The sequence below is a fragment of the Loxodonta africana genome, chromosome 3 (assembly GCF_030014295.1).
Source record: "Loxodonta africana isolate mLoxAfr1 chromosome 3, mLoxAfr1.hap2, whole genome shotgun sequence".
NCBI classification, from domain to species: domain Eukaryota; kingdom Metazoa; phylum Chordata; class Mammalia; order Proboscidea; family Elephantidae; genus Loxodonta; species Loxodonta africana.
In genome coordinates this window covers 102,767,011-102,794,525 of record NC_087344.1, presented here as the reverse complement: position 1 = coordinate 102,794,525, position 27,515 = coordinate 102,767,011, and the positions used below count along the sequence as shown (strand labels likewise).

Genomic DNA, 27,515 nt, shown 5'->3' with positions numbered 1-27,515 from the left:
TCACAATTCTGAGAAGTATACCAGTAACCGGATTTTAGACATTACTGAAAAAAAGTGTTACTCTGTCAAATAATTCAAAAGTCTTTACATCTATGCATGTATGTTGGAAACCCGTAATGAGAAATCTTAATAAAAAGAGGTTAGTTGCAAAATATATTGACCTCAGAATCATAGTATCTGCTATTTAATTTTAGAATGGTGTTGCCAATCTGATTTAGGTAAGAGGTAAGGAAATTAACACGTATTAGGTACTTATTATGTGCCTGGTATTTTATCGATAATTTATATTCATCTCATTTCAGGTTTCAACAGATAAGATAGGTCAGCTTCAAGAGTTGTTAAGTGACTTCTCTGAGGTCCCTCAAGCCAAAAGGTAGAGTAGCTAGGATTAGAACCCAGGGATGTCAGATTCTAAAAGCTCATATTTTTATTCTGTTACACTAGATGTTACTGTATGGGGCAGTACTATTCTGTCCTGTAGGGTCGCTGTGAGTCAGAATCGACTTGACGGCCATGTGTTTGGTTTAGTTTTGACACTAGAGATTATTATCTGCCGTGATAAAGAAGTTATGAGGTGTACCTGAAAGATAGAAGTTAGGTGTGATTGAAACAAAATAGAAAAGCTACAGTACAAAATAATCTAAGGATAAGGTTTATACAAAAACTTCGGAAGTGCTTTAAACTCAGAAACAGTGAATACAGGCAATGGAAGGGAGGCCTGGGGCAACTGTTGGGGGAATTTGATTGCTTTGAAATCTTTGTACTATTTGTGCACAACAGTGGCAGCAGAGGTGTCTGTCTCTCTTAGGAACAGTACTTATAGGGACTTGTGCTGATAGGATAGTGCCCATGGTGGTTGACAACACAGTGGAGGAAGAGGGAGCTTTTATACCCAGAAGACTAGCTACTGATAGACTCTTCCTGGCAGCATGAGCTCCCTCTTCCCCATAACCACTGGATATGCACTGGGGTGAGCAGATACAGTATTTCCAGACAGATATGGGGAATACAAATACAAAAATGAGCATAGAACCTAGATTTGCGAAGTATTTGATGAAAACTAGTAGATTTGAAAGAGAATTAACAATTTAGGAAACAGTTAATTGAGCAACAGATCAAGATCCATAAGTGTAATTAATATTCTCAAAGAGATGTGAAAGGATATTTTAACTATAGAAAAATCAACTAGTTACTTTTGGAAATTAAAATTTTAATCAGTGAAAAAATACAAAAAAACTGAAGAGATGGGCTTAGTGGCGGAGTGGGTATAGTTGAAGAGTAAAACAGTGAACTATAAAATGAAGCTATGAAATTTTTCCATAGTTCAGCAAAGAAGAGTAAAGGGACAGAAAGTACTTCATGGAGTTATTTATTCAACAAATAATAACAGTCTAGTATGTTCCAGGCGACTAGCAGAGATGAAACAGCAGTGAACAAAACCAATTCCCAGCCCTCATGAAGCTTACATTCTGGTGGGTGATGAGGGCAACAGATAATAAACAAACACTTGTAAACATATAATAGATACAATGCAGGCAAGTTTTATGGAGAAAAATAAAGTGTGGGATGAGGGGGACAGGGAGGACCAAGAGGAAGGGCTAAATTTTTTATTTTATTTAAGTAGCCAGAGAAGACTTAGTGATAAGATGAACCTGAACGACCCCTGAAGGAAGTAGCCCCATGGATATCTGGACGAAAGAATGTATTAGGGTAGAATAGTATATCCAAAGGCCTCATATTGGAAACATGCTGGGAGTGTTCAGGGAATAACAAGGAGGTCACTGTGGCTGGAGCAGAGTAAGTGAGAGTGAGAAGGCCGAGAGATGAAGTCAGATAAATGGTGGTGTGGGATTGGATGGGCAATCATATAGGACCTTATAACAACTGACTGGAGAACAGGATGATAATAGAAAAAAAAGAGTATGATCATGAATCATTCTTCTCAGCTGTCTTGAATTCCATATTGTCAATTTTTTAGGACATAAAGGAGACAGAATGTAACATTCTTATTTATCAAAGCAGCTTAGATATGCAACATCAAAAATTAAGCATTTTGAGCATTTTTGGAAAGATTAGAACATTTACTTGTGAATAATACCTCTCATGTAGCTGTAGTGAATATCTTTATATTTGCTCTTCCTGAGAAAAATTTTTTTATTTTGTGATTATGTTATGATGTTAACATCATGTAGCTACTATTTCAGTAACTTTAGCAGCAAGACAGGATGTGAATGATCATATCAGATATGATCCTTTTATTTCGTTAATTGGCTGATAGCAAGAACTATACCATCTTCCGGTAATCATAATTGTTTTTGTCCCAATTAAAATTTTCTCACAGTTTTGCTACACAATGTGTTGAATTGTGAACAGTAATTGCTCTTTGATCTGCTCTCTCATTTTATTACTTAACCAGACTTCTCAAATTTTCTTTGTACTAACTTGCTTTCTGAATAGAAAGTACAACTTACATTATATACACATGGTTTACATGGAAAGAAAGAGGATAGGATTTACTTACGGAAATTTATAATCTGCTCTCTGGTGGGATTAAAGGAACTTTGAGTGGAAATTTTCTTAATCCACTGGTTAACTGTGTAACATAGTTAATACTCTGTTGGAATGGATCCTTATTATGAAAAGAAATAATGCAGAGATCTATCTGATAAGGGTCTAATCTCTAAGATATATAGGGAACTTCAACAACTCAACAACAAGAACAATAAAGAAAAATGGGCAAAGGATATGAACAGACAACTTCACCAAAGAGAACACTCAGTTAACAAACACATGAAGAGATGCTTGTGATTATTAGCCATTAGAGAGATGCAGTCAGAACTACAATGAGATACTATCTCACCCCTGCAAAAATGGCACTGATCAAAAAAACAGAAAATGACAAATGCTGGCGAGGTTGTAGGGAGATTGGAACTCTTGTACACTGTTAGTGGGATTATAAAATAGTACAACCACTATGGAAAATGGTATGACGCTTCCTCAAAAAGCTAGAAATATAAATACCTTATGATCCAGCAATCCCATTCCTAGGTATATATCCTAGAGATATAAGCACAGTGATACGAATAGACACATGCATGCCTGTGTTCATTGCAGCATTATTCACAATAGCAAAAAGATGGAAACAAACTAAGTGCCCATCAATGGATGAATGGATAAACAAATTGTACATACACACAACGGAATACTACACAACAGTAAAGCATAATGAGCCTACGAAACATAATGTGGATGAGTCTGGAGGACATTATTCTGAGTGAAATAAACACAAAAGGACAAATACTGCATGATACTGTTTTTATAAAAAGCCAAGAATAGGCATATACACAGAAAGCAACTTTTTTTTTTATAATTTTTATTGTGCTTTAAGTGAAAGTTTACAAATCAAGTCAGTCTCTCACACAAAAACCCATATACAACTTGCTACACACTCCCAATTACTCTCCCCCTAATGAGACAGCCTGCTCTCTCCCTCCACTCTCCCTTTTTGTGTCCATTTTGCCAGAGAAAGCAGCGTTTTTTGATGGTTACCAGAGATGGGAGTGGGAGGGATGGGGAGTTACTTACTACATAGTAGATACTTGTTAACTTTGGTGACTGGAAAGTAATATATAACTTGACCGGGGTAAATGAAGACACTGAGAAGTATGCAAGAATAAAGGACAACTACAGTAAATGCTATAACATATACAATTTTGCAACAACAGCAATAACAAGCAAAAAATACATGAGTGGTAGATATGTATGTTGTATGGGTGTGGGAAGGCATATAGGAGTACATGCACATGCGTATAGGTATATTTGTGAACATACGTATATGTTTATAGGTGCTGCATATATATACATGTATACAATAAAGTGCATAGGGGGTACAGTTATGAATATTTTCTAGATACACCCAAACACCTTGTGGGATTGATTTATGGGGTTTGAGGGCTCAGAACCGTAGTCTCATGGGACAACTAGGTCAATTGGTATAACTTAGGTCATAAAGATAATGTATATATCCTAGTTTCATGAGTAGCGTCTGGGATCTTAAAAGCTTGTGAGTGGCCATCTAATATACAGCTATTGGTCTCCTCCTGTTTGAAGCAAAGGAAAGTGAAAGAAACCAAAGACACAAGGAAAAATTTAGTCCACAGGGCTAATAGCCAATGTGAACCCCAGCCTCTTCTAGCCTGAGACCAGAAGATCTAGATGGTGCCTGGCTCCTACTACTGACTATTCTGACCAGGGACACTATAGAAGATCCTGGTTAGAACAGGAGAAAAATGTAGAACAAAACTCAAATTCATAAACAAGACCAGAGTTACTGGACTGATAGAGACTTAAGACTAGAGGAACCACCCCCCCCTTCCCCGACCATTGCCCTAAGATACTCTTTTTAACTTGGAACTGAAGCTGCTCCCAGAGTTCACCTTTCAGCCAAATAATAGATTGGCCTATAAAATAAACAGTAACAGCCATGAGGAATGTATTCCTATAAACAATCAACTATATGAAACCAAAAGGTCCACATTTACACGAAAGCAAAGATGAGAAGGCAAGACGGGTGGGGAAACTGGATGAATGGAAACGAGGCAGTCAGGGTAGAAATGTTGAGAATGCTGACACATTATGGGGATTGTAACCAGTGTCACAGAACAACTTCTGTATGAATTGTTGAACGGGAATCTAATTTGCTATGTAAACTTTCACCTAAAGCACAATCAAACAGGGTAACTGCAAAAACAAAACAAAACAAAACAAAAAAACCAGTTGGTTTATTACATAATAATGCTGAAAAAAAGAATTTTTCAAAATTGAGATTTATTTAATTATTTTATTTTGAATAGGTATCACAAACTTGGAACAGGATTTAATCCCAATACATTAGATAAACAGAAAGAAAGGCAAAAAGGTTTGCCAAAACAGGTCTTTGAATCTGATGAAGCTCCAGATGGCAACAACTACCAGGATGAGCAAGTAATACTTTTTTTTTTTAATATGACTATAAGAAGGTATTTTAAAACAATTTCTTTTAGTTAATTAATGTATTTAATGTTTTAGGATGACCTTAAAAGACGTTCAGTGTCGATAGATGATACTCCAAGAGGTAGCTGGGCCTGCAGTATTTTTGACTTGAAAAATTCGCTTCCGGATGCTTTGCTTCCCAATTTACTTGATCGAACTCCAAATGAAGAAATAGACCATCAGAATGATGACCAAAGGAAATCAAACCGTCACAAAGAACTCTTTGCTTTGCATCCATCACCAGATGAGGTATAATAAAATATAAAAAAGCAAATAATGATTTATTAAGAGAGATGTTTTAGGAGTATAAATTATATATACCCAAGCCAAACCCATTGCCATCAAGTTGATGTCGACTTACAGTGACCCTACAGGACAGAGTAGAACTGCCCCATAGGTTTTCCAAGGAGCGGTTGGTATAATTCACTGTGCCACTAGAGCTCCTGGATTATAGGTAGTAGACTTATGATAATATAGGAATAAAACTTAATTGAAATATAGCCATCATTTTTGTAAATGAACTGTACTTTTTATATTAGCACATTACTCTTAATGAGTAATTTCTGTGAGTTGAACACACTTCTTATGATCTAGTATGTATAGATAAGTTATTTTTCCCTATGTTAAGTTGTGAGAATTAAAAGTATTAGATTAGCAAAAAAGTTTTTAAAAATATAAAGGGTTGAAAGATGATAAGAACATTCATCTTGGTGTTATTTGTCAATTTGTAGGAAGAACCGATAGAACGACTTAGTGTTCCTGATGTACCCAAAGAACATTTTGGTCAAAGACTTCTTGTAAAATGTTTATCACTCAAGTGAGTATTTCTTTTACTATATAACTTTTGTTTTCTGGGGTGATATTTTGAGTATAACAATCGTAGTAGAGTTTATACTTGTAATTGTATCATTTTGAGAAATAATATTCTTCTATACATCATTTTGGAAACCCTGGTGGAGTAGTGGTTAAGTGCTATGGCTGCTAAACAAAAGGTCAGCAGTTTGAATCCGCCAGGCGCTCTGTGGCAACTCTGTGGGGCAGTTCTACTCTGTCCTTATAGGGTTGCTACTAGTCGGAATTGACTCGACGGCAGTGGTTTTGGTTTTTGGTTATACATCATTTTAAATGCTATTGAGCACTTAAACTTTCATATGAACCTGAGCTTTAAATCTTTTTTGGCTCACATGTGAAGATAACTCTTTGTTATAGCTGTACAATTAGTCTTGAAAGCTTGAAAAAATATTCAGTGAAATCTTTTTCAAGGTTCATTGGTATTGTGTCATATATCACTACTTCATTCCTTTTTATGTATGAATACTATTACATTGTATGGATATGCCACATTTTGTTTATAAATTCATTAATTGAGGAACATTTGGGTATTTTCCACTTTTTAAAATAACCGCTTTATTGCAATATAATTCACCTGCTTATATTTTGCTTGGTATAAATTCACCCGTGTACAATTTAGTGGTTTTTAGTATATTGACAGAGTTGTTCAAACATTACCACAATTAATTTTAGAACATTTTCATTGCCCCAAAAAGAAATTCCATACCCACTAGCAGCCACTCTCTGGTTTTCTCAACTTCCACAGCCCTAGGCAAAGACCAATATATTTCCCCTATCTGTAAATCTGCCTGTTTTGGGTATTTCCTATATATGGTACTTTGTGTCTGACTTATTTCACTCGGTATTATGTTTTCAAGGTTCATGTATATTATAGCATGTATCAGTATTTCAGTTCTTTTTATGACTGACTGATATTCCATTGGATGGATATACCTCATTTGTTTATTCATTCCTCAGTTGGTGGACATTTGGGTTATTTCCCTTTTTGGATATTATGAATCATGTGGCTATGAACATTTGTATACAAGTTTATGTGTGAACAAGTGTTTTCATTTCTCTTGGGTGTATATGTAGGAATGGGAATGCTGGATGATATGATAACTTCATGTTAAACTTTTTGAGGAAATGCCAAACTGTATTCCAAAGTGGCTGTACTGTTTTATATCATCACCAGCAATATGTGTATGTATTAGTTTCCTAGGGTTGCTGTAACAAAGTACCACAAACTGAGTGGCTTAAAACAGCCAGAAATTTATTGTCTCACAATTCTGGAGGTGAGAAATATGAAATCAGGGTGTCAGCAGGGCCCTGGTCTCTAGGTGAAGATCCCCCCCTTGTCTCTTCTTAGCTTCTGGTGATTCCTGGTGCTCCTTGGCTTGTAGATTCATCACTCCAATCTCTGCGGCTATGTTCACATGACCCTCTTCTCTGTACCTTTTCCTAGCTTCTGCTAGCCTGAGGCATTCTTCTGTATCTTTCTCTTTGTGTTTCTTATCCTTTTTTTTTTTTATATTAACTTTTATTGAGCTTCAAGTGAACGTTTACAAATCAAGTCAGACTGTCACATATAAGTTTATATACATCTTATTCCGTACTCCCACTTGCTGTCCCCCAATGAGTCAGCCCTTCCAGTCTCTCCTTTCGTGACAATTTTGCCAGTTTCTAACCCTCTCTACCCTCCCATCTCCCTTCCAGACAGGAGATGCCAACACAGTCTCAAGTGTCCACCTGATACAAGTAGCTCACTCTTCATCAGCATCTCTCTCCTACCCATTGTCCAGTCCCTTCCATGTCTGATGAATTGTCTTCGGGAATGGTTCCTGTCCTGGGCCAACAGAAGGTCTGGGGATCATGACTGCCGGGATTCCTCTAGTCTCAGTCAGACCATTAAGTATGGTCTTTTTGTGAGAATTTGGGGTCTGCATCCCACTGATCTCCTGCTCCCTCAGGGGTTCTCTGTTGTGCTCCCTGTCAGGGCAGTCATCGATTGTGGCCAGGCACCAACTAGTTCTTCTGGTCTCAGGATGATGTAGGTCTCTGGTTCATGTGGCCCTTTCTGTCTCTTGGGCTCTTAGTTGTCGTGTGACTTTGGTGTTCTTTATTCTGCCTTGATCCAGGTGGGTTGAGACCAATTGATGCATCTTAGATGGCCGTTTGTTAGCATTTAAGATCCCAGATGCAACATTTCAAAGTGGGATGTAGAATGTTTTCATAATAGAATTATTTTGCCAATTGACTTAGAAGTCCCCTTAAACCATGGTCCCCAAACCCCAGCCCTTGCTCTGCTGACCTTTGAAGCATTTATTTTATCCCGGAAACTTCTCTGCTTTTGGTCCAGTCCAGTTGAGCCGACCTTCCATGTATTGAGTGTTGTCCTTCCCTTCACCTAAAGCAGTTCTTATCTACTAATTAATCAGTAAAAAACCCTCTCCCTCCCTCCCTCCCTCCCCCCCTCGTAACCACAAATGTATGTGTTCTTCTCAGTTTATACTCTTTCTCAAGATCTTATAATAGTGGTCTTATACAATATTTGTCCTTTTGCCTCTGACTAATTTCACTCAGCATAATGCCTTCCAGGTTCCTCCATGTTATGAAATGTTTCACAGATTCGTCACTGTTCTTTATCAATGCGTAGTATTCCATTGTGTGAATATACCACAATTTATTTACCCATTCATCCGTTGATGGACACCTTGGTTGCTTCCAGCTTTTTGCTGTTGTAAACAGAGCTGCAATAAACATGGGTGTGCATATATCTGTTTGTGTGAAGGCTCTTGTTTCTCTAGGGTATATTCCGAGGAGTGGGATTTCTGGGTTGTGTGGTAGTTCTATTTCTAACTGTTTAAGATAACGCCAGATGGATTTCCAAAGTGGTTGTACCATTTTACATTCCCACCAGCAGTGTATAAGAGTTCCAATCTCTCCACAGCCTCTCCAACATTTATTATTTTGTGTTTTTTGGATTAATGCCAGCCTTGTTGGAGTGAGATGGAATCTCATCGTGGTTTTAATTTGCATTTCTCTGATGGCTAATGATCGAGAGCATTTTCTCATGTGTCTGTTAGCTGCCTGAATATCTTCTTTAGTGAAGTTTGTGTTCATATCCTTTGCCCACTTCTTGATTGGGTTGTTTTTCTTTTTGTGGTTGAGTTTTGACAGAATCATATAGATTTTAGAGATCAGGCGCTGGTTGGAGATGTCATAGCTGAAAATTCTTTCCCAGTCTGTAGGTGGTCTTTTTACTCTTTTGGTGAAGTCTTTAGATGAGCATAGGTGTTTGATTTTTAGGAGCTCCCAGTTATCTGGTTTCTCTTTGTCATTTTTGATAATGTTTTGTATACTGTTTATGCCTTGTGTTGGGGCTCCTAAGTTTTTTTTTTTTTTTTTGATTAGGGCCTCACCCTATTCCAGTATGACCTCTTGTTAACTATTGACATCTTCATTAAAAAAAAAAAAATCACTATAAATCTGTATTAGATAACTGGGGCTGCCATAATGAATTACCACCGTTGGATGGTTTAAACCACAGAAATTTACTCTCACAGTTCCGGGGGTTAGAAGTCTGAATTCAGGATGTCAACAGGGCCATGTTCTTTGTGAAGGTTCTGGAGGAACTCCTTCCTTGCCTATTCCATCATCTGGTAGCCTATGGTTTCCTTGGCTTGTGGACAGCACAACTCCAATCTTGTCCTTAGTCTTTACATTGGCATTCTTCCCTACGTGTCTCTCTGTCTCTTCTCCTCTTCTTATAAAGACACCAGTCAAATTGGATTAGGGCCCACCCTACTCCAGTATGACCTCACGTTAACTAATTACATCTACAAAAACCCTATTTCCATATAAGATCACATTCACAGGTACTGGAGGATAGTGGCGTCCTGGTGGCGTAGTGGTTAAGAGCTTGGCTGCTAATCAAAAGATCGGCAGTTCGAATCTACCAGCCACTCCTTGGAAACACTATGGGGCAGTTCTGCTCTGCCCTATAGAGTCTCTATGAGTCAAAATCGATTTGATGGCAACGAGTTGGGAGGATACTACTTCAACAAATGTTTTTGGGGGACACAATTCAACCCATAACACCGTCTCTATAATTTTTAGTAGGTGAACTTTTCTTAAGTAAAGGTTTTCTTAAAAAAGATTAACATTGCTTTTAGGGGGCTTTTATCCTAGAAGAAGTCCTGGTGGCTGAGTGGTTAAGCACTTGGCTGCTAACCGAAAGTTTGGCAATTTGAACTCAGCTGCTCTGTGGGACAAAGACGGGTCTGTCTGCTTCTGTAAAGATCACAGCCTTGAAAACCCTGTGGGTCAGTTCTACTTTGTCCTATAGGGTTGCTATGAGTTAGAATTGACTTGAAGGCAATAGGTTTATCCTATACCTAAAAGACTAGCATTGTCTATTGGGGTAACTCTAGTGTTTCTCTTCAAAAATGAAAAAAAAAAAAAAAAAGATGTATGTTGTTGGACAGATTCACTTATTTAACAAACATATGTGGAGTGTCGTGTGTGTGCGTGCACATATGTACATAGTATTGAACTACTGAGTTTAATTTGAGACCCATTTTCTTTTCTTGTGGTAAAGATATATATAAGAAAACGTGCCATTTCTACATTTTTTAACATATATAATTCAGTGACATTATGTTCATCATATTCTGCAACCATTGCCACTATCCATGTCCAAATGTTTCCATTAACTGTCCCCTGAGTAAGAACCCCTTCCCCTAGTAACCACAAATGCCTTTGGTAAGAGCAAATTGTTTTTGGACCTTGTTGGTTAATGCTCAAATAGTATGTGCCAATTGTTTCTATCTAAATATATCTAAAATTGTACCAATAAAAAGTTGGATTTTTTAAGTATCTTTTGCATACCTCAAGCCACAAATAACTTTATATTTTACTCTGTATATGCTTTTAAAAGTATGTATTTAAAAGTGCTTTTAAATATGCTTTTTTTGTGCATTTTAAATCAGCTGAAATGAGTCATTTTGTCTAGTTAAGAATGTTTTCTGAGATCAGTGGGGTGCAGACCCCAAATTCTCACAAAAAGACCATACTTAATGGTCTGACTGAGACTAGAGGAATCCTGGCGGTCATGGTCCCCAAACCTTCTGTTGGCCCAGGACAGGAACCATTCCCGAAGACAACTCATCAGACATGAAAGGGACTGGACAGTGGGTAGGAGAGAGATGCTGATGAAGAGTGAGCTATTTGTATCAGGTGGACACTTGAGACTGTGTTGGCATCTCCTGTCTGGAGGCGGGATGGGAGGGTAGAGAGAGTTGGAAGCTGGCAAAATTGTCACGAGAGACTGGAAGGGCTGACTCATTACGGAGAGAGCAAGTGGGAGTACGGAGTAAGTTGTATATACACTTATATGTGACAGTTTGACTTGATTTGTAAACATTCACTTGAAGCTCAATAAAAGTTAATTAAAAAAAAAAAAAGAATGTTTTCTAGGTTTGTTCTGGTAGTCCCTTCAAATATTTAGTCTTTTTGTCCCTCTTTACCCAAAATGTTGCTATGGAAGTTAGTCATTAGAAACTTTGGAAACCTACACCTTTATTGGGACAAGTACCTTTTGAGGTAGAATAGCATTTTGATTTATTTAAAAAATTAAAAACATTGGTATAATACCTCAATTTTTGGAAATACAGAACTTGGTAATTCAGATATACCTTCCCACCGATGAAACTAGAAAAGGTAGCAGTTTTTAAAAAAATTAATTAATTTATGGTGCGTTAAGTGAAAGTTTACAAATCAAGTCAGTCTCTTATATAAAAAGTTATACTCACCTTGCTGTGTACTCCTAGCTGCTCCCCCCTAATGAAAGGGCACGTTCCTCCTCTCCTCCCTGTATTCCCTGTGCCCATTCAGCCAGCTCCTGTCACCCTCTTCCTTCTTACCTCCCCTCCAGATAGGAGTTACCCAACTAGTCTCATGTGCCTGCTTGACCCAAGAAGCTCTCTCCTCACCAGTATCATTATCCGTCTCATAGTCCAATCCAATCCCTATCTGAAGAGTTGGCTTCAGGAATGGTTCCAGCCTTGAGCTAACTAAGGGTCCAGGGACCATGACCTCCAGGGTCTTTGTAGCCTCAGTCAGGCCATTAAGCCTGGTCTTTTTACGAGAATTTGAGGTCTGCATCCCTCTTTTCTCCTGCTCCCCCAGGGACTCTGTTCCCTGTCAGGGCAGTCATTGGTGGTAGCTGGGCACCATCGAGTTCTTCCAGTCTCAGGCTGATGTAGTCTCTGGTTTATGTGGTCCTTTCTGTCTCTTGGGTTCATCTTTGCCATATGTCTTCGGTGTTCTTCATTCTCCTTTGGTCCAGGTGGGTTGAGACCAATTGATGCATCATAGATGGCTGCTTGAAGGTAGCAAATTTTTAAAGAAATCTGCTTGAAGGTGTCAGAGAGCTAGCAAAATCGTGAAGAATTACTCTGTCAAAATTAGGGGAGGATGAGTGTCCGGGGTTATGAGACCAGGAAGTATGCTGATTGCTGAGGCTGAGCATCACTATATAAAAGCCTTGTGGGGCAAGTGGGACAGAAATTGGAGTTTAGGGCTAACTAAAGTTGAAGGTAAGGTAGTCCTGGTGAAGCTCCTGTGCTTTGGATTGGCATCCTAAATGGGTCTACTTTAGGAATACGATTTAATAAAATATGCCCTTTTAGGTTCCGCAGTTCAGCTTTGAATGATCTAAATTTCTGAATTTGGATTGTGAGGTTCCCTGAGTAGTAGTCCCCCACATATCTAGGAGGAAATGTAAATCCTCTTGAAGGGAAATAACATTCTAAACATCAGATAGGAGCCCTGATGGGCACAGTGATTAGCACTCAGCTGCTAACCAACAGGTCGGTGGTTCCAACCTACGAGCTGCTCCATGGGAGAAAGGATCTGGAAATCTGATCCCATAAAGTTACAGCCTAGGAAACCCTATGTGGCAGTTCTACTCTGTCCCGTAGGGTCACTGTTAGTTGGAGTTAACTCAACGGCACACAACAACAACAGACTTCAAAGTATTTTTTACAAACAATATTGAAATGTTTGGCACATGAGCAGAAATAACGAAGCACACAAAGAATCAAGACTATAAGAATAAAAATCAGCAGTGAAAATAGATAATAGAAGCATACCTGCAGAGATTCCAAATGCTGATGTTATCAGATGGTGATTTTAAAGTAATTAAGTTTGCCATATGTAAGAAGATAAAAGAGAACATTGAAAAATTTCAACAGAGAAGTGGAAACTATAAAAGAGGTAAGAAAAAAAAGAGGAGCCAAATGAAAATTCCAGAACTGAGAGATACAGTGACGAAAATTAATAATCAGTAAGTAGATTTAAAAAGTAGATCAGCTACTACACAGTTTTATTACTGGAACGTAAGTTAAAAGAAAAAAAAAAATCCAAATGACAGGGAGACAAATGGATAGAAAATACAGAAGGGAGAGTAAGATGCATAGAGACTCTTACATGTGTTTTTAGTCTCTGTAGACAACAAGAGAGAGGGTGGTGCAGAAACAGTTATTTGAAGAGATAGTGACTGAGAATATTCTAAAACTGATGAAATATATAAAGCTACAGATTTGAGAAGCCTGTTAATCCCAAACCAAAGAAAAAAATCAATACTGGAGTACATCATTATAAAACTGTTGAACTCTAAACAAGGTAAGGAAATCTTAAAAGTAGAGAAGAAAAGATACATTGTGTTTAGAATAGCAGTAAGCAGACTGACAGCTCTTAGACTCCATCAAAACAATGGAAGCAAAGATAGTGGAAAGATACCTTCTAAACACTAAAAATAACTGGCAGCCCGGAATTCTATACTTAGTGTAAGATTATTCTAGAATGAAGGTAAAATAGAGACATTTTTAAACGAGTAACAATAGAGAGAATTCATTAGTTACAGGCCTGACTAAAGGAAACATTGAAGGTTGTTCTTTAGATAATGAGCGCAGGTGAATGTTCAGAGATGCAGGAAGGAATTATGAAGCAATGAAAAAAGTAAATGTGTAGTTAAATCTAAACGAATTTCACTATCTAAGGCATGAATAACGATCTCTTACGGGGTTTGTGTGACAACAGTGCCATGTAAATTGAGAGAGAAATAAATGGAGTTAAAGCCTTTGAAAGTCTTTTTGTTGTCTAGGAAGAGGATAAAAATACCAAGTAACATTAACTTTCATACATCGTAATACATTTGTAAAGCTAGGATAACCACTAATAAACCCTTAGCCATCGTGTCAATTCTGATTTATAGCGACCCTATAGGACAGAGTAGAACTGCCGCTTAGAGTTTCCAAGGAGCACCTGGTGGATTCAAACTGCCGACCTTTTGGTTAGCAGAAGTAGCTCTTAACCACTATGCCACCAGGATAACCACGAATAGTATATTTTAAAAAGTGTATTACTGCCATGGTAATATAGAAAATGAAATAATAAAATATAATCCAAAAGAAGATAAGAAATGAGAGACAAAATAAATGGAACACACAAGAAAAAATAGAAAACAATTAGTAAATGGTAGGTTTAAAAAAAAAATTTTTTTTTTTTTTTTTTTTTTATTTAGGTTTAAGCCAAATAATTGGTCTGAATTGAATCGATGGCAGTGGGTTTGGAACAGGGTTTAAGTGAAATGTAAGTGTATTAAGTTATCTAATTTAAAGACAGTTATTGTCAGAGGGGAGCCATGGTGGCACAGTGGTAAAGAGTTCGGCTGTTAACCAAAAGGTCGGCAGTTTAAATCCACAAGCCACTCCTTGGAAACCCTGTGGAGCAGTTCTGCTCTCTCCTATACGGAGGCTATGAGTTAGAATCCACTCAATGGCAGTGGGTTTGGTTTTTTTTTTTTTTTTTTTGGTATTGTCAGAGTGAAGATGGAAACAAAACCCAACTTCATACACCTTTCGGAGATGCATCTAAACTGTAAAGATATAAAAAAGGTTAAAAGGATGAGAATAGGTAGATCAAATAAATGCTAAAAATTAACATCAGACAAATTACACTTGAAGACAAAAGCATACAGAAATAAAAAAGGGCACTTAATAAAATATTCAGTATACCTGGTAGATCTAAGCAGTTCTGTCCTGTAGCACATGGGTTGCCGTGAGTCTGGGGCTGACTCTGAACCTAACGACAACAATAATAAAACCTCAAAACATATAAAGCACAAAATACAGAACCAAAACGACAAAAGGAACATTTACAATAATAGTGAGAAATTTTAACATAATTTTCATATTAACTGATTGAATAAAGAAAAATCAATAAGAATGTAAAAATATTTACCATGGGATTATCACATCTGACCTAGGGGTCAGGTTAGTTCTTTTATAACTCTTTGTGAAAATGCTAATTTGTTCCAAATGGCTTCACTGGTAAATTCTTTCTAACATTCAAGGAAGAAGTGACATAAGAAATAAACCCTTTCAGAGAATAGAAAAAGAAGGAGCAGTTCTCTGCTTGTTTTATGAAGCTGTGTAACATTCACCACAAAACCTATAATGTCCTAGGGGTGCCATTACATAGTACCACAGACTGGGTGGCTTAAAACAACAAAATTGTATTCTCTCTCGCTTCCGAAGGTTAGAAGTTCAAATTCAGGGGTTGGCAGGGCCGTGGTCTCTCTGAAAGCTCTGGGGGAGGATCGTCCCTGATCTTTATCTTTTCTGTATATTTTTTAAAAGCTGAGGGGGCAAATGTAGCTCCTGGTAGCCCCACATGTTCCTTGGCTTGCAGCAGCTAACTCCAGTCTCCTCCTCTGTCTTCACGTGCCCATCTTCCCTCTGTGTCTCTGCTCTTATAAGGGCACCAGTCACATTGGATTAGGGTCCACCCTACTCCAGTATGACCTCATGTTAACCAAATACATACACGAAGACCTTATTTCCAAATAAGGTCACATTCATAGGACTTCAACATATCTTTTGGGGGACATAATTCAACTCAAAGTCATGATTTTATAGATCAATCTCACGCATAGACATAGTTGTGGAAACTCTAAACATTTTAATAAACTGAATCCAGCAGAGTATGTGTGTGTAAAATGCTGAGAGCAACAAAAATAAAGACCTAGCCGTAAGCTAATTAAGATAATTTTAGAAATTACTACCTTCTTTATCAACATCTTACCTGGTATTGAGTGTTTTAGTTCGTTTCTGCCCATAAACCACATTATGTGAAGGCTGTTAAAAAAAATTAAACATTTATGGGAGTTAGTCATTCAATAATTAATTTTAATTGCCTACCTTTAAGCTAACCATCGCGCAACCTTTGTGGTCGTTTTAAAGCTGAATATAAAAAATGCCATCAAAAAAGTTTATAATTTAGTAGGAAGATTGGTAATACACTCATATGTATCAATAGTTATTTTATAAAACAGGGATCAGCAAACTATGGCACATGGACCAAATCTAGCCTACTGCCTGTTTTGTACAGCCATAAGCTAAGGATGGTATCTGAAAAAAATTAAAAGGAGAATAATATTTCGTAACATGAAAAAACTACATGGAATTCAAATTTTAGTGTCCATAACGAAAGTTTTATTGAAACACTGTCATGTTCAGTTATTTACATATTGCCTGACTGCTTTTGCTCTACATGGGTGAATTGAGTAATTGTGACAGAGACCGTATATAGCCTGTAAAGCCTAAAATCTTTTTCTGGTTTTTTATAGAAAATATTTGCCAGTTCCTGATACAGAATATAAGCTTCGTTTCTATATACCAGCATATATATACATATATTTTTACATATTTTCTAAAGTATTTTGCATTGAATATATCATTTCTGATCTGAAAAAATACACTGCATTAGGCTTTTATTTTTAAAGCTTACTTAAAATGTAAATGTTATCATGTATATAAATAACTAACTTACAGGTAGGAAAATGAGTAGTGCCACAAAATAGAGATGATAAAATGCAGCGGAGCTTTTAGGCAGTTTGACATTACCTGTAGCTGGAGAAATCAAGGAGGTAATGGTTGATTCATACTGTGAAAGATACACATAGAAAAATGTATTTTAGGAAGAAGGTATAGTGTAGGCAGTGGCACAGATGTAGAAAATTTTTTTTGGAGTGAAAATTTCCTTCTAGGTTTTTTTTTTTTAATATTTATTTTAAAATTACTGTATGCTTTTTCTTCTTAAAGGTTTGAGATTGAAATTGAACCCATTTTTGCAAGTTTGGCTTTATATGATGTCAAGGAAAAGAAAAAGGTAATTATATAATTTGAATGTAGTGTTTTGTCACAGTCATAGATTTTAGAAATCAGTTTTTAAGTTGTTTTATAAGTAACTTTTTTTGAGAATTATTAAGCATGGGTCTTTTTAAGAGAGAAAACTGATGAAACCTAGTTTTTTTCACTGAAAGAGTGTCAAAAGAAAGAAAAGCAACTTTGTTTTAGTTTAGAAAACATAATACGAGAAAAGCATTTTAGTTAAATGGTATATGAGAAGAGACTGATAATGGCAGTTAATTTTTGTTGGTATAATTCTCAGATTCTCACTAGGTAGAAGATCATTTATATTTTAAATATTATGTCTTGAATTTTACTATCGTATCTTTATTGCACTTAGGAGTTTTTCAAAGCGCTATCTCATACCACATTTCTTAATTTAATATTCTAAGTCTAGTGTATGTAGAGACTTGAAGTGCCTTCAGTGAGTTTTGCTGTTAACATGAAAGATATGGATTTCTGCTGTGGAACTCTGCTTCAGAAATTTGTATTTGCTAAATCAAAACTGAGATACTGTTCATATATTTAAAAAAAAAATTTAACGAAATAATTCATCTCAATGATAATTTCTTTGTGTGCTTTATTAAAAGTTATATTTTTAATCAAAAGACTTTAGTATATGATTCTTTAGAATATGTTTACTATGTTTTATTCCCCAAATAGTTGTTATATTTCTTTTGCCTTGACTTTGATGTATAAAGATGGTTTCAGAGAAATATAAGATAAACTGTAGGTTAGAGTATAATGTTCTAATATCTATAATATTTTAGGAGTTGGTATGGGTGATTTTTATGAGTTTTTGTAAAATGCATTGATTTTAAAATTTAATATACGAATCTGTTTTTTTAGATTTCAGAAAACTTTTATTTTGACCTTAATTCTGAGCAGATGAAAGGGCTGTTACGTCCACATGTACCTCCTGCTGCCATTACCACCCTGGCAAGATCAGCTATTTTTTCTATCACCTATCCTTCCCAAGATGTTTTTCTTGTGATAAAGGTGAGAATAATGATAAATATATTTGTTTATATTTGCAGTGTCTGTATACTTGTCTGTCTGTATTGCAAACTTTTCAAGGACAAGGATTTTACCTTATTTTTTCTTCTCAATATTTGTTAACACAATATTGGACATACACTGTAGGTGCTTTAATTTTATCATTCAGTTCTGAAATTATATAAATACTGAAAGTTAAATCACCGAAGCCATGGAAGATTATGATTTGACTGCCAGCCAATTAAGAGTATGAATTACATATAATCCTGTTGGTGAAAGAAGCTCTTCTAAAGCAGGATATAACCCAAAATCTGTAATGAAGAGAACTGGTGGATTTCATAGTGAAAATTAAACATTACTGTATAATAACAACGTCATAAAATAGGTTAAAGACAAACAATAGACTGAAGATATGCTACATACATAGAAGCAAATAATAGCAAATAAACAAACACTTAGATTACAAAAAAATTGGAATTACAAATTCTTAAATATGGATATTACTCAGCTACAGAATAATTTGTCTTAACTTGGCCTCATGAAAATATTTTGAGGATAGCCTAAAATATATTCCTTAATTATTTTACCTTTATTTACATAAAATTATCATAAAAAGGTAATGAGTTTTATAATAAGGTTATGAAAAGGATTGTCATGAAATGAATTCTATTTACCCACAGGAATAATGTCCTAATTTTGGATACACTCAGGTTAAAATCAATCATAGTTATAATGAACAGTCTGTCCTATAAGCAGAGCTTTAGTGTTCAGGATTTCACTTAAAGGGTAAAAATTAAGCTCTAGATATTAATCAAATTGACAAAGATAATACACACAGTTAATTTTACATTGGTGGAAATAGTAAGTTTCATAAAATAGAACATTTTAGAGGGAATGAGCCAGAAAGATAAAAGGTGATGGTCCCTGGGTTACGAACAAGATCCGTTCCCTGAGTATGTCTTTAAGAATTTGTAAGTAAGTCAGAACAGGTGCATATGGTTCTTATTTAGCCTTACTTTAGTGCAAGAAAAAACTAGCTTTTCAATGATTTAAAAGATGCACGTGCAGCAAGTAAAGGTGATTGCGATGAAGAATTTGTTGTGAGCAGGGGTTGGTTCAGTCATTTCAAATGAGGGCAAATTTACAAAACATGAAAGGGCAAGTATGAATAGTCCGTAAGTTGGGTGTTCATAATCCAGGGACTGCTTGTACTTACTGTTTGAAAATGAGATTATTTAGTGACAAGATTTGGTTGTCATCATGGGATTGAATGGCTTAGGTAGAATTAAGGATGAGAAATGTTGAATGTAAATGTTCAATATAAGGAAAGAGGGAAATTCATGATATAATACTGTAGCCATTAAAGTCACAATTTTGAAGAACTTTAATGATAAATGTGTATATGACAATGTTTAATGAAAAATAAACCTAGTGCAAAACTGTACTGTATATCTCAACTATGTAAATTGTATATGTATGCATATATATATACTCACGTACACACAGACTTTCCTGAAATTTCAAAAAGGGAAAGTTACAGAGTTACCTAAATTAGGAGTTTTTATTTAATCATTTGTGGTCCATCAGGATGTTTCTTATTGAGAGAAAAATTCTGTTGGTTGTGTATCATTAAGTTATTGCCATAAAAAAAAATATCAGTGACATACAACAGTAAATAGTTTATGCAACTGAGTTGTCTGGGGGCCACCCAATGAAGACTGCACTCTGCTAGGTAGCTGTACTGATCTTACCTGTGCGCCTCAAAGTGTCTTTAAGTTGGGTGGGGGTCTTTGATTTGGTGTGGTTTCACCTTGCTACTTATAGTAAGATACAGGAGGAAAGATACAGATTTAGAAATGAACTTTTAGGTAAAAGAAACCAGAACTTGAAGATAAGCATGTAACCTATGGTTCCAATCAATTATCTCAGCAGAAATGCTCAGTTTAAGTTGAAGGGGTCAGAGACTGACAAAATGAAGGAAAGCTATCTGATACCTGGGAATTCAGCAGGCAGAAAATAGGCCGTTGAAGCTGCTTGGCTGATCTGTTGTCCTCCAAGAATATGAAAAGGATGAACTGGCGAACAGTTCAGACACCAGCAGAACTGTTGGAAGGAGCATGTGTGGCAGGGTACCTGCTTCCTGGGTTTTAGAGGGTGGGGCTACTGCCTAGGCTTTAATTGATAGGGCTACTATCTAGGTTTCATTGGGTGGGACCACAACCTCGGTTCCAGGGGGTGACACTGCTGTGTCAGTGGGCCAAGAGAACAGGGCCACTGATCAAAGTTGAGGAGGCCTGGCCAGTGACTCTGTGGGCTGGGAGAATGGGGCCACCCAGGGCCGAGGGCGTGGGGTTGCTGTCCTGGTGGGCCTGGAAGGTAGGGCTGATGCCCAGGGCCCAGGGGCCTCTGCGTACAGCCCACAATCCAGAGAGCAGGACCAGTAGCCTGAGTCTGGAAGGTTATGTTGTTGCCCAGGTGTACCTAGAGAACAGAGGATTATTTTTCAACCTTGAGTTCTAATGAGTTTTGCCCTTCTGGATTTTGGATTTGCTTGGTACCCGTGACCCCCTTTTCCCTCCAATTTCTTCCTTTTGGAATGGAAATACCTACCTTATGCCTATTTCACCGTTGTCCTTTGGAAGCAGATAACTTGTATCTTAGGTTTCAAGGGTTGTTCACAGATGGAGAGGAATTTTGCCCTAGGATGAACTATATTAGTCTCATGCATATCTAATTTAGATTATTCAGATGATGAGATTTTGGATTTAGAGTGGATGCTGCAATGGGTTAAGACTTTTGTGGATGCTGGGCTGGGTGAATGTATTTTACATGTGGGAAGATAATGAATTTTATAGTAAAGTGTTACGGATTGAATTGTGTCCCCCAGAGCTATATGTTGAAGTTCTAACCCCAGTACCTGTGAATGTGACCCTGTTTGGAAATAGGGTTTTTCTTATGTTAACAAGGTCATACTGGAATAGGGTGGGTCCTAAACCTAATCCTTTCTGAGTAGTGTCTTATAAAAAGGGAAAAGAGACACTGTGAGACATACATACAGGGGGAAGAGACCATGGGTGGATTGTCTGCAAGGCCAGGAACACCAAGGAATGCTCAGAGCTACCAGTCAGGAAGGACCTTCTCTTAGAGCCAGTGCCCTGATTCGGACTTCTAGCCTCCAACACTCTGGGACAATAAATTCCTGTTCTTAAAATCCACCCACTCGTGGCATTTTTCTTATGGCAACACTAGGAAGCTAAGACATGCATGTATGTATGTATGTGAATACACGTGTATACACACACACATATTCTTTATTATTCTGTATACAGTAGTCCCCAACTTACAATGGGTTTTGTTCTAACGACTCTGTCATAAGGTGATCCTAATGTAAGTTGAATACCTCTTTTTTTTTTTAAAGTTTTCATAATTATTGCCTTTTTATTATCAGTATCTGTATAAAGTCAATCTTTGAGCATCTGTGAGTGAACATCTGAGAATGATAACATCAGCAAATTATGCATTGCAACACTGTATGTAGTACATACTACTAATGATAAGATGTACCCCCCCCCAAAAAAAAAAAAGATGGTTGTAATTGCAGTTCATTGTAACTTGAACATGCCCTAGATTGGGGACTACTTGTGTAAAATATTTCAGAAAAGTTAAATAAGAAACTGATTTTTTTTGCTTTCAGAAAGGAGAAATGAATAGTTGGTGACAGGGAGATGTGAGAAATTTTTTTACTGTGATCTCATTTGTACCTTTAAAATTTGATTTATGTGAATATATTTCCTATTCATATTCACTACAGAAGACTGAGCCATTACAAGGAAATATGAAAACAAAAATAGAAATTATTTAAAATTCTAGCATTGGATATAATTATTAACAATTGTTGAACATTTTCTATTAATATTCTGTGCATTTGTAGACATACAGATCGTTCTACACTTTTTTTAACCTGCTCCCTAATGAACAATATTTTACAGACTTTGCAAGTAGATTTAAATATGCATAATTGACAAAATGGTTTTGTATTACATCGTATTCATAAACTGTAATTTATTTTCTAGTGTCATGTAGATAAACATTTAGGCATTTTTTATTTTCTGAGAATGTAATATGTAATACTAGAAGTAGTACACGTTTGTATAATTGTCTCATAAGCTATTAAAAATACCTTTTTTAGAAGTGAATTTATGGGTCAAAGCATGTGCACTTTTGAAATTTTAATACCTATCAACCATGTAGGTTTTAGCAGGTTACATGTACAGTAATGATACATAAATAAGTTTCTTTTCCTCCGGCTTTTCTTAACTCTGGACCCTGGTGGTGCACTGGTTAAGAGGTCTGCTGCTGACCGAAAGGTCAGCAGTTTGAATCTACCAGCAGCACCTTGGAAACCCTGTGGGGCAGTTCTGCTCTGTCCTGTGAGGGTCAGTATGAGTTGGAATTGATCTGATGGCAACGGATTTGGTTATGGGTTTTTCTTAACTCCATAATGCTGTTTTCTTTTTTTTAATAAGCATCTTTTCCAATCTAATGTAAATAATACTTTATTTATAGTATGCATTTGTCCAATTTGTAGTGGAATTGATCATACTTTAGTGTATTTATTGCATATTCATACTACTTTTGTAAATTTTTCATGCCATTTGCTCATTTTTATATTGAGATGTCTGCATTTTTTTTAAAAAACTTAAAACAATTATAACAAGTATTAATTTTTAACACTTGATTGTATATTGAGATTTTAACTTTGTTACAGGTGTTTCCCCTAAGTCTGTTATCTGTCTTTATTTATTTACCATGTAGAAATAAAGTACGATAGGCCAAATGTATCATTATGGTTTTATAAATGATTTTACCACTTAATGGTTATAAAAATATTCACTGTATTTTCCTCTAGTATTTTGGTGGCTTTATTTTAAGTATTTGATGTCTTGGAAAAAATTTTTTTGAGACCGTTATTGAGATTCGGTTGTAGCGTTTTAAAAATTTTTTTTCAAATAAGTACTAGTTTTTCAATACCATTTATTGAATAGTGATTCATTTCAACTCTAATTTTTTTTTTAGTTTTTTTAAATTGAGGCATAGTAAGTATAAACCCCACAAATTTTAAGTGTAGCATACAGTGAATTTCTATATATTTACACATAACTGAATCTATCTCATTGGATTGTTTTTGCTTTACCTTATTAATTTGTAACAGCTCTTTGTAAATCCTGTGCTCACTAATTTGAGGTATCAATTTTATTAATAATTAGTGAATATTTTCTAGTAATGTTCCTGTGCATATATAGACATATAGATCTTTTTACACTTGTTTTTTTAACCTGTTACCTAATGAGCAATGTGTCATGGACTTTTCTAGATTTCTGCTTATACTTGGTTTGGTTTCTGGATTTTACATAGGCAAAATGAGACATTTTGAAGAAATGTGGTTAAGTGGGAACTATTGTACTGGCCAGTTATGAACATTGTTTTGTGAGTTGTGTTTCTTAAATTGTAATTTTGCGTTTTGAATTTATACTAATTGGAGATGGATTTGTAGCTGACTTTTTTTTAAAGCCTAATTAATCTTTACATTTTTGCCATCAACAGTTAGAAAAAGTTCTGCAGCAAGGAGACATTGGAGAATGTGCAGAACCATATATGATTTTCAAAGAAGCAGATGCTGCCAAGGTAAAATGTCATATCTTTCATTTCCCCCACATTATTACTATTATAATTTGGGAGAATAGTATGCATAACATGTTAAAGAATTTCACTACTAATTCCTTTTTTTTTCTATTGACCTAGCTCCTTCTTCCTTTATTCTTTATTTACTTCATCACCTAGCTTTTGTTTGTGCTGTGATATTCTATATTTGCCTCAAATTTTTTTTTACCATCTTTTCACATTCAACCTGTTTGTGTCCTTGGGTCTAAGGTGTGTCTCTTTTAAACAGCATATAGTTGAATCATGTAACTTCTCCTCCATTCTAACCTTCTTGAGTGTTTTCATCAAGAAAGGTGTTGGATTTTATCATATGGTTTTTTTTGCATCCATAGAGACGATCATGTCATTCCTCCCCTTTGTTCTATTGATGTGATGTATTACATTGATTGATTTTCTAATGTCAAACCATCCCTGCATTCCTGGAATAAATTCATGGTGTATGGCTCTTTTAATATGCTGTTGGATTTTATTGGCTAGTATTTTGTTGAGAATTTTTGCATCTATATTCACAAGGCATGTAGGCCTGTAGTTTTTTTTTTTTTTCCTTGTGTTTTTGTCTTGTTTTGGTATCACGGTTATGTTTGCGTCATAGAATGAATTAAGGAGTGTTCCTTTCTTCTCTTTTGGAAAAGTTTAAACACGGTTGATGTCATTTCTTCTACAAATGTTTGGTTGAATTCCCTGGTGAAGCCATCTGATCAAGGAATGTTTTTTTTTGTTATTGAGAGATTTTTGATCACTGATTCAGTCTATTCACTTGTCATGGATGTGTTGAGGTTTTCTATATTTCTTCTTTTTTTTTTTAAATAATTTTTATTGTGCTTTAAGTGAAAGCTTACAAATCAAGTCATTCTCTCACATATAAGCTTATATACACCTTACTACATACTCCCATTTACTCTCGCCCTAATAAGTCAGCCCGCTCCCTTCTTCCAGTCTCTCTTTTCATGACCCCTTTGCCAATTTCTAACCCTCTCTACTCTCCCATCTCCCCTCCAGACAGGAGATGCCAATACAGTCTCAAGTGTCCACCTGATACAAGTAGCTCACTCTTTATCAGCATCTCTCTCCTACCCATTGTCCAGTCCCTTCCATGTCTGATGAGTAATCTTCGGGAATGGTTCCTGTCCCGGGCCAACAGAAGGTTTGGGGACCATGACCACTGGGATTCTTCTAGTCTCAGTCAGACTGTTAAGTCTGGTCTTTTTATGAGAATTTGGGGTCTGCATCCCACTGTTCTCCTGCTCCCTCAGGAGTTCTCGGTTGTGTTCCCTGTCAGGGCAGTCATCGGTTGTGGCCGGGCACCATCTAGTTCTTCTGGTCTCAGGATGATGTAAGTCTCTAGTTCATGTGGCCTTTTCTGTCTCTTGGGCTCATAGTTATCGTGTGACCTTGGTGTTCTTAATTCTCCTTTGCTCCAGGTGGGTGGAGACCAATTGATGCATCTTAGATGGCTGCTTGTTAGCCTTTAAGATCCCAGACGCCACGCTTCAAAGTGGGATGCAGAATGTTTTCATAATAGAGTTTATTTTGCCAATTGACTTAGAAGTCCCCTTAAGCCATAGTCCCCAAACCCCCGCTCTTGCTCCGCGGACCTTCGAAGCATTCAGTTTATCCCAGAAACTTCTTTGCTTTTGGTCCAGTCCAGTTGAGCTGACCTTCCCTGTATTGAGTATTGTCCTTCCCTTCACCTAAAGTAGTTCTTATCTACTAACTAATCAGTAAATAACCCTTTCCCACCCTCCCTCCCTCCCCCCTCTCGTAACCATCAAAGAATATTTTCTTCTCAGTTTATACTATTTCTCAAGATATTATAATAGTGGTCTTACACAGTTTTTGTCCTTTTGCATCTGACTAATTTCACTCAGCATAATGCCTTCCAGGTTCCTCCATGTTATGAAATGTTTCACACATTTGTCACTGTTCTTTATCAATGCGTAGTATTCCATTGTGTGAATGTACTATAATTTATTTAACCATTCATCTATTGATGGACACCATGGTTGCTTCTAGGTTTTTGCTATTGTAAACAGTGCTGCAATAAACATGGGTGTGCATATATCTGTTCTTGTAAAGGCTCTTATTTCTCTAGGGTATATTCCCAGGAATGGGATTTCTGGGTTGTATGGTAGTTCTATTTCTAACTATTTAAGAAAACGCCAGATAGATTTCCAAAGTGGTTGTAGCATTTTACATTCCCACCAGCGGTGTATAAGAGTTCCAATCTCTGCAGCCCCACCAGCATTTATTATTTTGTGTTTTTTGGATTAATGCCAGCCTTGTTGGAGTGAGATGGAATCTCATCGTAGTTTTCATTTGGATTTCTCTAATGGCTAATGATCGAGAGCATTTTCTCATGTGTCTGTTAGCCGCCTGAATATCTTCTTTAGTGAAGTGAGTGTTCATATCCTTTGCCCACTTTTTGATTGGGTTGTTTGTCTTTTTGTGGTTGAGTTTTAACAGAATCATATAGATTTTAGAGATCTGGCGCTGGTCAGAGATGTCATAGCTGAAAATTTTTTCCCAATCTGTAGGTGGTCTTTTTACTCTTTTGGTGAAGTCTTTAGATGAGCATAGGTGTTTGATTTTTAGGAGCTGCCAGTTATCTGGTTTCTCTTTGTCATTTTTAGTAATGTTTCGTATTCTGTATATGCCTTGTATTAGAGCTCCTAACGTTGTCCCTATTTTTTCTTCCATGATCTTTATCGTTTTAGTTTTTATGTTCAGGTCTTTGATCCACTTGGAGTTAGTTTTTGTGCATGGTGTGAGGTATGGGTCTTGTTTCATTTTTTTTGCACATAAATACCCAGTTATACCAGCACCATTTGTTAAAATGACTGTTTTTTCCCCATTTAACTGCTGTGGGCCTTTGTCAAATATCAGCTGCTCATATGTGGATGGATTTATATCTGGGTTCTCAATTCTGTTACATTGGTCTGTGTGCCTGTTGTTGTACCAATACCAGGCTGTTTTGAGTACTGTGGCTGTATAATATGTTCTAAAATCAGGTAGAGTGAGGCCTCCCACTTTCTTCTTCTTTTTCAGTAATGCTTTACTTATCCGGGGTTTCTTTCCCTTCCATATGAAGTTGGTGATTTGTTTCTCCATCATTTTAAAAAATGTCATTGGAATTTGGATCAGAAGTGCATTATATGTATAGATGGCTTTTGGTAGAATAGACATTTTTACTATGTTAAGTCTTCCTATCCATGAGCAAGGTATGTTTTTCACTTATGTAGGTCCCTTTTAGTTTCTTGCACTAGTACTTTGTGGTTTTCTTTGTATAGGTCTTTTACATCTTTGGTAAGATTTATTCCTAAGTATTTTATCTTCTTGGGGGCTACTGTGAATGATATTGATTTGGTGATTTCCTCTTCGATGTTCTCTTTGTTGATGTAGAGGAATCCAAGTGATTTTTATATGTTTATCTTGTAACCTGAGACCCTGCCGAACTGTTGTATTAGTTTCAGTAGTTTTCTGGAGGATTCCTTAGGGTTTTCTGTGTATAAGATCATGTCATCTGCAAATAGAGATAATTTTACTTCTTACTTGCCAATCTGAATGCCCTTTATTTCTTCGTTTAGCCTAATTGCTCTGGCTAGGACCTCTAGCACAATGTTGAATAAGAGCGGTGATAAAGGGCATCCTTGTCTGGTTCCCGTTCTCAAGGGAAATGCTTTC

The 27,515-nt window shown here is 36.4% G+C and overlaps 1 protein-coding gene across 4 annotated transcripts in view; it reads left to right on the top strand.

The window, feature by feature from the left end:
- Positions 1-27,515, top strand: part of DOCK7 (dedicator of cytokinesis 7) — a 271,372-nt gene that overhangs the window by 49,537 nt on the left and 194,320 nt on the right. For 3 of the 4 annotated variants that reach the window (XM_064282069.1, XM_064282072.1, XM_064282070.1), the window contains exons 5-10: positions 4,854-4,983; positions 5,068-5,280; positions 5,763-5,848; positions 17,031-17,097; positions 17,967-18,116; positions 23,718-23,798. In XM_064282069.1, coding sequence (XP_064138139.1) covers positions 4,854-4,983; positions 5,068-5,280; positions 5,763-5,848; positions 17,031-17,097; positions 17,967-18,116; positions 23,718-23,798 — 727 coding nt within the window. Of the gene's footprint in view, positions 1-4,853; positions 4,984-5,067; positions 5,281-5,762; positions 5,849-17,030; positions 17,098-17,966; positions 18,117-23,717; positions 23,799-27,515 lie in introns of those variants that run through there. The other variant, XM_064282071.1, reaches the window with a different exon arrangement.